The 13,035-nt window shown below is 39.3% G+C and overlaps 1 protein-coding gene across 3 annotated transcripts in view; it reads right to left on the reverse strand.

Moving 5' to 3' along the window:
* Positions 1–560: 560 nt before the first annotated feature.
* The window catches only part of EPSTI1 (epithelial stromal interaction 1), a 97,254-nt gene continuing 84,779 nt past the window's right edge, over positions 561–13,035 (reverse strand). For all 3 annotated transcript variants that reach the window (XM_066593228.1, XM_066593220.1, XM_066593237.1), the window contains 3 exons: positions 11,933–11,994; positions 9,777–9,855; positions 561–2,624 (listed from right to left, as the gene is read on the reverse strand). In XM_066593228.1, the coding sequence (XP_066449325.1) occupies positions 2,619–2,624; positions 9,777–9,855; positions 11,933–11,994 (147 nt within the window). In that variant the 3' untranslated portion in view covers positions 561–2,618. The remainder of the gene's footprint in view (positions 2,625–9,776; positions 9,856–11,932; positions 11,995–13,035) is intronic.

The following is a 13,035-nucleotide window of genomic DNA, read 5'->3' on the forward strand; positions in this document are numbered from 1 at the left end:
TTCTGGATGAATTGCAGGGAAGGGCTTATATATTTAAGCCCTTCCTGAAAATTCATCGTGAGATCGCCTGCAGCGCATTGCTTTCAATGGAGCCGGCTGTATTGCCGGCTCCATTGAATTCAATGCGCTGGACAGCTCCGGCCCGTTTCTATTTTTTTTTTTTACACATTTTAGGATGATTTTCAGGTAAGGGCTTATATTTTTAAGCCCTTCCCGAAAATTCATCCCGCGCTCGCCGGCAGCCCATTGCTTTCAATGGAGCCGGCCGTATTGCTGGCTCCATTGAATTCAATGGTCAGTGCTCGTTTAATCGAGACGAGTACCGCGTGGTGCTCGTCTCGAGTAACGAGCATCTCGAGCACCCTAATACTCGAACGAGCATCAAGCTCGGACGAGTATGCTCGCTCATCTGTACAAATGATGTGATTGATAGGTTTTCTGAGCCCCCCACTGATCACTGAAACAAAGTAGCAGAAGTGCTCAGCTGAGAGTCAAGTGTCAGTATTCATCAGTTATACTTTAATATACACAGATGTTTTATTGAAAATGAGACAATACAGTCTTCTTAAAACAACTATTTATTTAGAGTGCGAAAAAAAGATTAAAAAATGTTCAGTATTTTACCATAGACAAAAGCCTTCAGGAAATAATGGCAAAATGCAGACAATTATGACAGTTTAGGAATTTTTGGAGATAATGAAATGTAAACTCTTGAGAGTGATAATTTGAGATGAGATCACCTGATTAGTATTGAATCTCCACAAAAGGCTGATGCTACCCACACAGACTATGGTAGCATGACAGGCACATACCAACAACTCACTGCATTTCAATGGACTGCAGCTTTTGCACATTCATTGTTATCTCTCCACATTATTTTAATCAGTGAGAGACAACAATATGCAGAAAGTATTAATCATTCAGCTTCATTGGACAATAATGACTGTGGACAGCACTTATAAAGTGTACAGTCATATAATTATAGAAAGCACAAAACAAACAGGGAAAATAATCAAGTCTCAAAAATTAGACTATTGCACTTTACAGTTATGGCCCTTTTACACGATCCGACAGTCATTTATATGACTGCACAAGCGCTGAGGTCACCACTAAAGTCATCAGCGCTCAGAGTGTTTACACTAAAAGACTTCTCACTGGATTGCTGGGTTCTCGCTTAGCACTTCACCTTCTAAGTGTAGAGCACAAGTACCCATAACACAGTCTAATACTCAGTAATGGCCAGTTCAGACATACACTTGGTAAGGGGATGCAGTTTACGGTTGCAGGCAGTTTCTCAACCACTCACATAACATATGAAAATGAGTTTTTGAAACTAACTGGACAACCTCTTTAAGTAGCACCATTAGAGAGCTGTGTAAGGAAGCACAGGTACAATGATTGGTTAAGGCTGGTCTCACACGACCAGATTTGAATTGCGAATTCCGTAATCTGCATCCGCGTGGACAATTCGCAGTAAAATACGGGCATTGAAAGGCATGCATTTTCGAATTTTCCTTCCCAATTGCCGATACGCATTGCGACTTCCATGAGCCCTAGAAACATTGCAGCATGCTCTATTTTACCATGAATTTCACATGGAGGGCCTACATTGATTTCAAAGTCTTTTATTTCAGTTAAAAAAACTACACATAATTGCCGACTTTGTATTGATCCATATATTAAAATGAACGCATTATTTATCCTGCAGGGTGAACATTGCAAAAATGTTGTTTTTAATTCTTTCCACATCCCAAAAAAACTTAATAAAAAGTGATCAAAGTCTTATTTATTTCAAAATGGCATTAATGAAAACTACAAGTCATCATTAAAAAAAAAAAGATAAAACAGCACTCATACAGCTCCGTAGATTGAAAAGTAAACATGTTATTTATCTCTGAATGTAGCACCACAAAAATAAATTACTTTTCAAAAGAAAAAAGAAATATGATTTTGGTATCTTCATAGTCATAACAACAAAACAGCAGAATGGAGTTATTATATAATTTATACTATAAGGTCAACAGTGTAGAAACAATTCCTGTGTTTTTACACTGCATGCCTCCCCCAAAAATGTATAAAACTTACACCCTACATTAAAATGAATCCAAAATGGTGCCACTAAAAATATAACTAGTCCTGCAAAAAGGGCTGACAGAAAAATAAAAAAGTTATCTTTTGAAATTTGGAGTAAGCTAGTTAAACCTACTTTTTTGCCTGTTTGTTGCTATTTCTGTCCTGGCGAGTGGTAAGAATGCACATAAACTCAAGTTTCATCAGGGACTGGCTGTCCTTATGTGGTATGTAGTATAAATTGTTAGAAAAGTCCCATTTATTGTAAATATGGATTGTAAACATTATGTAAGAGGCTCTAATGGCTGTATAAATATGTATACCAAAGGACAACTGTTGAAGAAATGATGCAATCCTACAGACCAATAAGTAGACACTGCTGGGAGTGATTTAAACATAATATACAATATAACTGATACGATTTGTCCCAAAATCCATTGCTCTTAATTAAGGTCAGATATTGTAAAGTATTATTTCTCTTTTTTAACCATTCTCTTCAAATATTAACTTTGTTTGGCTGTCCATGGGCATCTTGTTTCGCGTGAACTCTAAGCCTTTAAGAGAAGGAAATAGTTCTGTAATTACTAATTTACCTTACATTGCACATAAACAAATCACATTTAGCGAACCTTAAAAACTGAGCTCTCTTGTGCCTGGTATATGTTATATACACGTTAGCTGATGATATACAGTTAGGGCCAGAAATATTTGGACAGTAACACAATTTTTGCGAGTTGGGCTCTGCATGCCACCGCATTGGATTTGAAATGAAGCCTCTACAACAGAATTCAAGTGCAGATTGTAACGTTTAATTTAAAGGGTTGAACAAAAATATCTGATAGAAAATGTAGGAATTGTACACATTTCTTTACAAACACTCCACATTTTAGGAGCTCAAAAGTAATTGGACAAATAAACATAACCCAAACAAAATATTTTTTTTTCAATATTTTGTGGCGAATCCTTTGGAGGCAATCACTGCCTTAAGTCTGGAACCCATGGACATCACCAAACGCTGGGTTTCCTCCTTCTTAATGCTTTGCCAGGCCTTTACAGCCGCAACCTTCAGGTCTTGCTTGTTTGTGGGTCTTTCCGTCTGAAGTCTGGATTTGAGCAAGTGAAATGCATGCTCAATTGGGTTAAGATCTGGTGATTGACTTGGCCATTGCAGAATGTTCCACTTTTTTGCACTCATGAACTCCTGGGTAGCTTTGGCTGTATGCTTGGGGTCATTGTCCATCTGTACTGTGAAGCGCCGTCCGATCAACTTTGCAGCATTTGGCTGAATCTGGGCTGAAAGTATATCCCGGTACACTTCAGAATTCATCCGGCTACTCTTGTCTGCTGTTATGTCATCAATAAACACAAGTGACCCAGTGCCATTGAAAGCCATGCATGCCCATGCCATCACGTTGCCTCCACCATGTTTTACAGAGGATGTGGTGTGCCTTGGAGCATGTGCCGTTCCCTTTCTTCTCCAAACATTTTTCTTCCCATCATTCTGGTACAGGTTGATCTTCGTCTCATCTGTCCATAGAATACTTTTCCAGAACTGGGCTGGCTTCTTGAGGTGTTTTTCGGCAAATTTAACTCTGGCCTGTCTATTTTTGGAATTGATGAATGGTTTGCATCTAGATGTGAGCCCTTTGTATTTACTTTCATGGAGTCTTCTCTTTACTGTTGACTTAGAGACAGATACACCTACTTCCCTGAGAGTGTTCTGGACTTCAGTTGATGTTGTGAACGGGTTCTTCTTCACCAAAGAAAGTATGCGGCGATCATCCAACACCGTTGTCTTCCGTGGACGCCCAGGCCTTTTTGAGTTCCCAAGCTCACCAGTGAATTCCTTTTTTCTCAGAATGTACCCGACTGTTGATTTTGCTACTCCAATCATGTCTGCTATCTCTCTGATGGATTTTTCTTTTTTTTCAGCCTCAGGATGTTCTGCTTCACCTCAATTGAGAGTTCCTTTGACCGCATGTTGTCTGGTCACAGCAACAGCTTCCAAATCCAAAACCACACACCTGGAATCAACCCCAGACCTTTTAACTACTTAATTGATTACAGGTTAACGAGGGAGACGCCTTCTGAGTTAATTGCAGCCCTTAGAGTCCATTGTCCAATTACTTTTGGTCCCTTGAAAAAGAGGAGGCTATGCATTACAGAGCTATGATTCCTAAACCCTTTCTCCGATTTGGATGTGGAAACTCTCATATTGCAGCTGGGAGTGTGCACTTTCAGCCCATATTATATATATAAATTTATCACAGAGGCAGAATTGTCTAATAATCAACCAGAAAGCCCTTCACAGTTTAGACACAAGTAATATAAAATCAATAACCTTTATTAGATATATTTAAAACCATATAACACAGATAGGGCACTACACAAACAAACCTCTATATATCAAGAGGTATACAGGTCTCTATCAAAAGAGACTATCACCACTTCTTTTTAGTACCAGGGGTCCCTAGTGTGTGTACAGGTACTAGTAGAGTGGTGAAGAGAAAAAACGCAGGAACTAGTAGATAAAGAATTCCTTTCTTGTTTAACTTTCCCCGTCCTTATATCTTTCTTTTGAACATATTCATATAGTGTGGAAGTATTTTATTTGGATGAATTGGATGTCATCATCACTCCAGTATTTCTTCTAGTACGTGTTCTAGAGAGATATAGTATGGGAATACATTTATCTTCCCTTTGTTTTGGGATTATAGAGTTACACAGGTGATAGCATGATATGGACCATTGGTATGCAATATTGATATTGAACAATACCCAATTGTCTCAGTACTGCCACCTTATGTTCTCATAAAAAAGAGAAAGGTACAGATGGTAGCCCTCTTTTAGAGAAATTCGTCTTGGGGCGACCACTTTGTGTTTTCTGATAGTGATTCCACTTTATAAGATTCAGTATCAGCTAATAGTACTATGTATACTCTCAGTCTCAGTCTCGGGTGACCACTTTGTGTTTTCTGATAGTGATTCCACTTTATAAGACTCAGTATCAGCTAATAGTACTATGTATAATCTCAGTCTCAGTCTCGACGCGTTTCCCCGTTCATAGAACGGATCATCAGGAGAACTTGTCAATTAGTACCATCTGTGTATAGTTATAACTGATCCGGCGTTTTTTAAAACAGTAGCACATATATTATGTCTCACTCCTATATCCTTTTAATTTGAAAGGGCAGAAAGACTAGCAGGTATTTTCCATGTAATGTTTGACTATAAGGTAATTGAGCACCTAGTGCATGAGTGATATCTTAGTTTGTCAGAATATCCTCAGTGAGCTTAAAGAACATTTTATAGTGCACTTTAAAGAAGATATATACTTTCGTGCACGTAATAATCTTTTAGTTTTCTTTGTTATAGCTCACAGGTATGCTCTATTACCCAACAATAGAGTATTCATATGCTATGATGATGTTAAGCATATGTATCTCTTTTATTTTTTGCACCTAGCTGGCACAGGTGCAAAGGCCTAGCAATGAATGCAATAGATGCAACTGATAGTAGGAGTATGTCCCGTATCCCAATGGCATCTCCTTATTGCATCAGTAGCATTCAGTTAACTGTGGGACTGCAAGGTAGATGCAGAGCTCACAGTATGCTAGAAAAACAAACCGAATGCAGAGCTAACATAGATGAATTGGCATTCTAAATAGAGATGCACATGTGTAGGTGATGTTAATCTAGCTTTCTTTTTTCAAAGATTGCTCTATTACCCAGCAAAGGAGTATTCATATGCTATCATAGTATTGAGCATATGTATCTTTGTTTTCACCTAGCTAGCAAAGGTACAAAAGCCTTGCAATAGATGCGGTTGATATACTATAAAAGGAGTATGACCCATATCTTATTAGCATCTCCTTAGTATATCAGCATCCATTGTACTGTGAGATTGCAAAGTGTATGCAGAGATCACAGTGTGCTAGGGGGAAATAGAGTCAAGAGCTAATATGAGTAAGTTAGCATTCTAGATAGAAGTGCGGTTTTCTTTGCTAGGATTTAGTTAGTCTTTTTCTGCTATGTTATAGGAGTCATCATATATTTAGGATCAGAGAGGTAGCGCCTCTGGCCTGGATGGTAGCTCTGACCTACCATCCAGGCCAGAGGCGCTACCTCTCTGATCCTAAATATATGATGGCTTTTGTACCTTTGCTAGCTAGGTGAAAACAAAGATACATATGCTCAATACTATGATAGCATATGAATACTCCTTTGCTGGGTAATAGAGCAATCTTTGAAAAAAGAAAGCTAGATTAACATCACCTACACATGTGCATCTCTATTTAGAATGCCAATTCATCTATGTTAGCTCTGCATTCGGTTTTTTTTTCTAGCATACTGTGAGCTCTGCATCTACCTTGCAGTCCCACAGTTAACTGAATGCTACTGATGCAATAAGGAGATGCCATTGGGATACGGGACATACTCCTACTATCAGTTGCATCTATTGCATTCATTGCTAGGCCTTTGCACCTGTGCCAGCTAGGTGCAAAAAATAAAAGAGATACATATGCTTAACATCATCATAGCATATGAATACTCTATTGTTGGGTAATAGAGCATACCTGTGAGCTATAACAAAGAAAACTAAAAGATTATTACGTGCACGAAAGTATATATCTTCTTTAAAGTGCACTATAAAATGTTCTTTAAGCTCACTGAGGATATTCTGACAAACTAAGATATCACTCATGCACTAGGTGCTCAATTACCTTATAGTCAAACATTACATGGAAAATACCTGCTAGTCTTTCTGCCCTTTCAAATTAAAAGGATATAGGAGTGAGACATAATATATGTGCTACTGTTTTAAAAAACGCCGGATCAGTTATAACTATACACAGATGGTACTAATTGACAAGTTCTCCTGATGATCCGTTCTATGAACGGGGAAACGCGTCGAGACTGAGACTGAGATTATACATAGTACTATTAGCTGATACTGAGTCTTATAAAGTGGAATCACTATCAGAAAACACAAAGTGGTCACCCGAGACTGAGAGTATACATAGTACTATTAGCTGATACTGAATCTTATAAAGTGGAATCACTATCAGAAAACACAAAGTGGTCGCCCCAAGACGAATTTCTCTAAAAGAGGGCTACCATCTGTACCTTTCTCTTTTTTATGAGAACATAAGGTGGCAGTACTGAGACAATTGGGTATTGTTCAATATCAATATTGCATACCAATGGTCCATATCATGCTATCACCTGTGTAACTCTATAATCCCAAAACAAAGGGAAGATAAATGTATTCCCATACTATATCTCTCTAGAACACGTACTAGAAGAAATACTGGAGTGATGATGACATCCAATTCATCCAAATAAAATACTTCCACACTATATGAATATGTTCAAAAGAAAGATATAAGGACGGGGAAAGTTAAACAAGAAAGGAATTCTTTATCTACTAGTTCCTGCGTTTTTTCTCTTCACCACTCTACTAGTACCTGTACACACACTAGGGACCCCTGGTACTAAAAAGAAGTGGTGATAGTCTCTTTTGATAGAGACCTGTATACCTCTTGATATATAGAGGTTTGTTTGTGTAGTGCCCTATCTGTGTTATATGGTTTTAAATATATCTAATAAAGGTTATTGATTTTATATTACTTGTGTCTAAACTGTGAAGGGCATATTATATATATAATTGTATTTCTGAACATGTTTTTGTAAACAGCTAAAATAACAAAACTTGTGTCACTGTCCAAATATTTCTGGCCCTAACTGTATTAACATGGGACAGGGAGTACTGGTATATACACAGGAATGTTTTTTGGTTTTCACATGTAGACAATTTGCACTCAAATGCTTTATGTAATGCATAGACACGTGTTTGGCTCATCTATAAATGTATGAACTGCTAGTGAATCAACTAAAGTGCATACAATGTCATGGTTTTCTTTGGGCACACCTAATTGTTCTTACAATTATTAAAACAATAAAGATCTAACTGAAAGACGTAATAGGGGGTCCTCAAGTGCCACAAGCACCTCTGTGCAAGAACAGAATATGGGCTCCTCATTTTCCACCTGTTAATTTGATAACAGTGGGGTGCTACTGTATGTGTCACTCATAGTTATACATATCCACTGGTAATTCTGAGACGTGGGTGGGAATAAGAGTAGATCCTTAAGGCCCATTTAGACACAACGATTATTGCTCAAAATTCGCTCAAAAGACATCTTTTGAGCAATAATCATTGTGTGCATTTACACGGCAAGATTATCGTTTAAAATTCGCTCAAACGTCAGTTTTGAGCGTTCATTTTGCATAAGTGTGTAAATGAAGGCTCACGCTGTATGCAGAAGACGAGCGGGACCCCTATCTTCTGCACACAGCAGTTGTGTTCTCGGAGTGCTGAGCTGGTACTCCAGCTGAGCACTCCAAGCGTGGTATGCAGAACACAGCTGGAGCACTGTCTTCTGCATACTCCTGCTGTGTTCACGGAACACTCAGCTGGTATATAGCTGAGCACTCCGAGCTGGGTATGCAGAACACAGCTGTAGCTCTGTCTCCTGCATACTTCTGCTGTGGTCAAAAAGCACTCAGCTGGTATTCAGCTAAGCGTTCTGAGTGGGGTATACAGAAGATAGCTGAAGTGCTGTCTTCTGCATACTTCTGTTGTGTTCACGGAACACTCAGCTGGTATACAATTGAGTGCTCTGAGCAGGAGAATTTCAGAACACAGCTGTAGCTGTCTCCTGCATACTTCTGCTATGGTCACGGAGCACTCAGCTGGTATTCAGCTGAACATTCCAAGTGGGGTATACAGAAGACAGCTGAAGCGCTGTCTTCTGAATACTTTTGCTGTGTTCATGAAGCGCTCAGCTAGTATGCAGCTGAGCGCTCCTAGTGGGGTATGCAGAAAAAAGCTGGAGTGCTGTCTTCTGCATACTTCTGCTGTGTTCTCCGAGCGGGATATGAAACAGTAGTATTAGTGGTATCCTGCTGAGAACTCAGTGCGCGGTCCTGATAAGACTCAACATTGTCTTTTAGCTTGCTGAAAGACAACGATGAGCGAATCGTTAACGAAAACTGCACGATGGTCGCGCATTTAGATCAAACGATTCTCGCTCAAAAGACGGCTTTGAGTGAATTTTAAGCGAGAATCATTGGGTCTAAATGGGACATTAGATGTGATCTAATGGATAGTAGGGAGCACTATTATTTTTTAAGGTAGCAGTGGACCACCCTGACTGCAATATCAGTAGTTGCTGCAGGGGAAACCTAGTAATAGAGGATAGCCATTCACATGGATAGCAAAAGAGACACCAGGACGGGAGCCACTCTTACTGAGTGGCTCTCTAATTGGGTATAGACGAGGGTCCCAAAAAAGGAACCCTGCTCTATGGCGTTCATTTGCCCTAATAGGCCTGGGACTTGTATTGTGAACTGCAACAGAGTTACTAGAAAGCTCAAAACTGTGATGCAGTGTTCTAAAGAATATGAAATGCTCAAGTATTGTAATGCACATTTTTGCAAAGTGACTGAAACAGCTGTCCAGTAAAGTTATTTAATGTTTTTGGATCCATGCTTTGTCTCTTATCTGCTCATGCATGTGGGGCTCCACACATGTTGGATTGCAGAATAAATTTAATGTTTATGGCTATGGGCTCTTATTTACCCCATAAAACAGAGATCTAGCAATTGAGGAAAGAATACTAAAAGTTTAATTTGCATCTTACCCATGTGTTTGACGCTCCTGAATATTCGTGTTGACTAGTATTGTGTCTTTGAAGTCTATCCAAGAAAGCGCTGTTTACTCTTTAAAATATAAGAACATGATGCCATTAGAGATTTAAAAGTACCTTTTTACAATGCTAAACATATGCACTTACCTGGCTTGTAGTGACAGCACCATCAAAATGTAAGACATAAGACTCTATGTATACAATGTTGAATGCTGAGCACATGATGAATAAACACTTGACAGCGGGAGGAATAAATTCTGCTCAAGAAGCTGAAAATAATGACTCTATTCTGTATTCTGTTTAAAAGCATATATACATAGATCACTTCTTAGCTTCTTTCTGGTGATCAGTGGAAAATAAAAATTGCATATGGAGCTGAATATTCTTTTTACAAGATCCATCCATCCATCCAATACAGTATACTTTGTACACTTTTAGGTTTTACAATTTGCTATTTTCATTAGTCATCCAGGCATCTAGCAGTAAGCGCTATGGGGCTTATTTACAAAAACCCTCTAAAAGTTAGTCTCAGGCCGGTCTCACCACAACCGGATTTGAATTGCGGAATTCTGCAATCGGCGTCCCTGAGGTAAAATGCAGGCATTGGAATGCGTGCATTTTCAAATTTTACTTCACACTCACAGGTACGAATTGCGTTTTCCGCAAGCGGAAGAAAAATTGCAGCGTGCTCTATTTCAACCTGGATTCTGTGTGGACGGCTTCCATTGATGTCAATGGAGGAGTGTGACCTGCAGCTCATACACAGTTAACATTGCGTATGGGCTGTGGGTACCCGCGTCATCGTTAAGCAATGGCATGGGAAAAAGAAACAAACAAACAATAAAAACAGTGATGCACATGACCACCTACATGCCTTAACGGTCATACGTAATACAGTTACTGGCCATGCGCAGTCAATGGCCAGGCTCACAACCGGAATCTGCTGTGGGCCTTCCACATGCAGAATTCAAGCCAATCATATGAGCCCAGCCTTAACATATGTCAGTTTATCATAGTAACTTTGTTGAATGATAAATACGCCAAAAATTGCACCGTTTAGGCTATGCCCCTATGTAGGCAAGTCAGAAAAACTGTCCAAAAGTGTCTAAAAACTTATAGTTATTGTGGCGCAAAGCATGTAAAACATATTTCTGGTGTAATTTGCACCAGAAAACTGTTGTATTTTGAATAGTAAATAATCCCCAATCACCGACATTTATAAGTAATGACATATTTCGTACCAATGACTTTGGAAAGTGTAGTTGGCAAAGATTTATTTGAAGAAATTAACTAACCTATGAGGAAACTAGTGTATTTGGAATTGTCTGACTGTATGCCTTTTTGCATCTGATATGAGCAGCTCTAAACCTGACCCACTAAAGTACATTTAGTGAGACATATGTTGCATATGTCTTACAACGTTTTGAGACGACATATGTTGCATATTTTTGACCAAATTTGGTCCAATTGTAGATATGGCTTTTTTACATACGATATGCGTACAAATCGGTTGTAAACGAAATAATAAATGTGGGCTACTACTTATATATCTACCAATCTTTTACCTGAAATGTAAGCCATTTGTGGCTCTTTTCATATTGACATCCACTGGCATGTTATCCCCAAACAACAGTGCAATATCGAGCAACTTTAAATGAGGGAATTGTGTAAGAAATTTACATAACTAACAATACATGAATATAATGGTACTATTGGATTCTCTACATTATAAGGGCGGCTTTTTTTTCCAAAAAGGCTGTAGCCAAATATCAGCTTAAAGTGAATATTGAAATATAAATAAACGCACTGTGAACCATACGTTTTTTTGTAGTGTTTTTCTTCACTATTGGTTTAGGTGTGGCTTTTTTTCTGCCATTTCCCATTATCTTCTCTATGGAAAAACACACTGATAGCATTGAAAAAAAATGAAAAATGCCACAGGGAAACGATGTGTAAAACGTGCCTCTTAGGGAGAAGTCAATTAATAACTTGCAGGACTGTTATTTATGCAACATCCTACTGTCTTATAAGTGGATCCAACCTTGTAATTCATGTTAAGAACTGTACTGTGTGTGTGCACATAGCTTACTCCTACTGCATGGTAACAGGATTGAAAGGGCTGGCAAAATTCCCTTACAAAGGCATCATACCTCCTACGTTCTTCTTCTTGAGACAGTGTTTTTTCCTCTTCACGCTGCTTGAGCACTTCAGCCTAAAAATCAAACACATGTATCAAAACATTTTATTTTCCTCCCTCCATTTTCTTTTAAATGGGACAAGAATAGACTAAGGCCTCATGCCCACGGCCTTGTCGGACTCTACCAGTGGAATGTTGCCAACACGGCGCCCCCCAAAGACCCCTACTCATTGAACATTGAGCTATTAGGTTCAATAGAACTTAATAGCTGCGGAATAATGCTGTGGATCTCTGCCACATTTCACGCGGCAGAAATCCGGCCGTGGGCATTAGCCCTTATGGAGATGAACGATTGTTAGTACGATTATTTGTCTTCATAGGCCAGCTGTACATCTTACTGTACAAACAGTAGATGTACTGCTGATTAGCAATAGAGATGAGCGAACGTACTCGGTTCGGGTGTTTTTGCACTCGAGCACCGCTTTTTCCGAGTAACTGACTACTCAGATGAAAAGATTCGGGGGGCGCCGGGGGTGAGCGGGGAGTTGCAGAGGGGAGTGGGGGGGGGGGGAGAGAGCTCCCTCCTGTTCCCCACTGCTACACCCCGCTCCACCAGCAGCCCCTCCCCCCCCCGGCGCCCCCCGAATCTTTTCGTCCAAGTAGTCAGTTACTCGGAAAAAGCAGTGCTCGAGTGCAAAAACACCAGAAAAGAGTACGTTTGCTCATCTCTAATTAGCAAGCATTTATTTTTGTGCTCATATAAACAAGCAAACAAAATGAATAGTGAGGCCTAGAGCGTAATGTGAGCAGTGGAGACACGACGGGAGAGCAATGCGGTGAACAGGTTGGTGGAGTTTGCTCATCCAAGTTCTCCTTCAACCTCGGTAAGAAATGTTCATGAAACATCTACAGCTGTATTTTCCTCCTCTGATGGGACTTTTTAGATGTTATTTTACTTTGAAATTGAGAAGGCTAAGCATGGCCCTGTTTTATATACTTCATCTGCCTCTGAAAATACTATAATGCAGGCCATTTCAGCACAAACTAGTGATGTGGATATGCAAACGAATCTACTCTGTAATGTTTTTCTAGCTGTGACTAATAGGAATAATGTTT

This window comes from Eleutherodactylus coqui, chromosome 1, assembly GCF_035609145.1.
Source record: "Eleutherodactylus coqui strain aEleCoq1 chromosome 1, aEleCoq1.hap1, whole genome shotgun sequence".
Taxonomy (NCBI): Eukaryota; Metazoa; Chordata; class Amphibia; order Anura; family Eleutherodactylidae; genus Eleutherodactylus; species Eleutherodactylus coqui.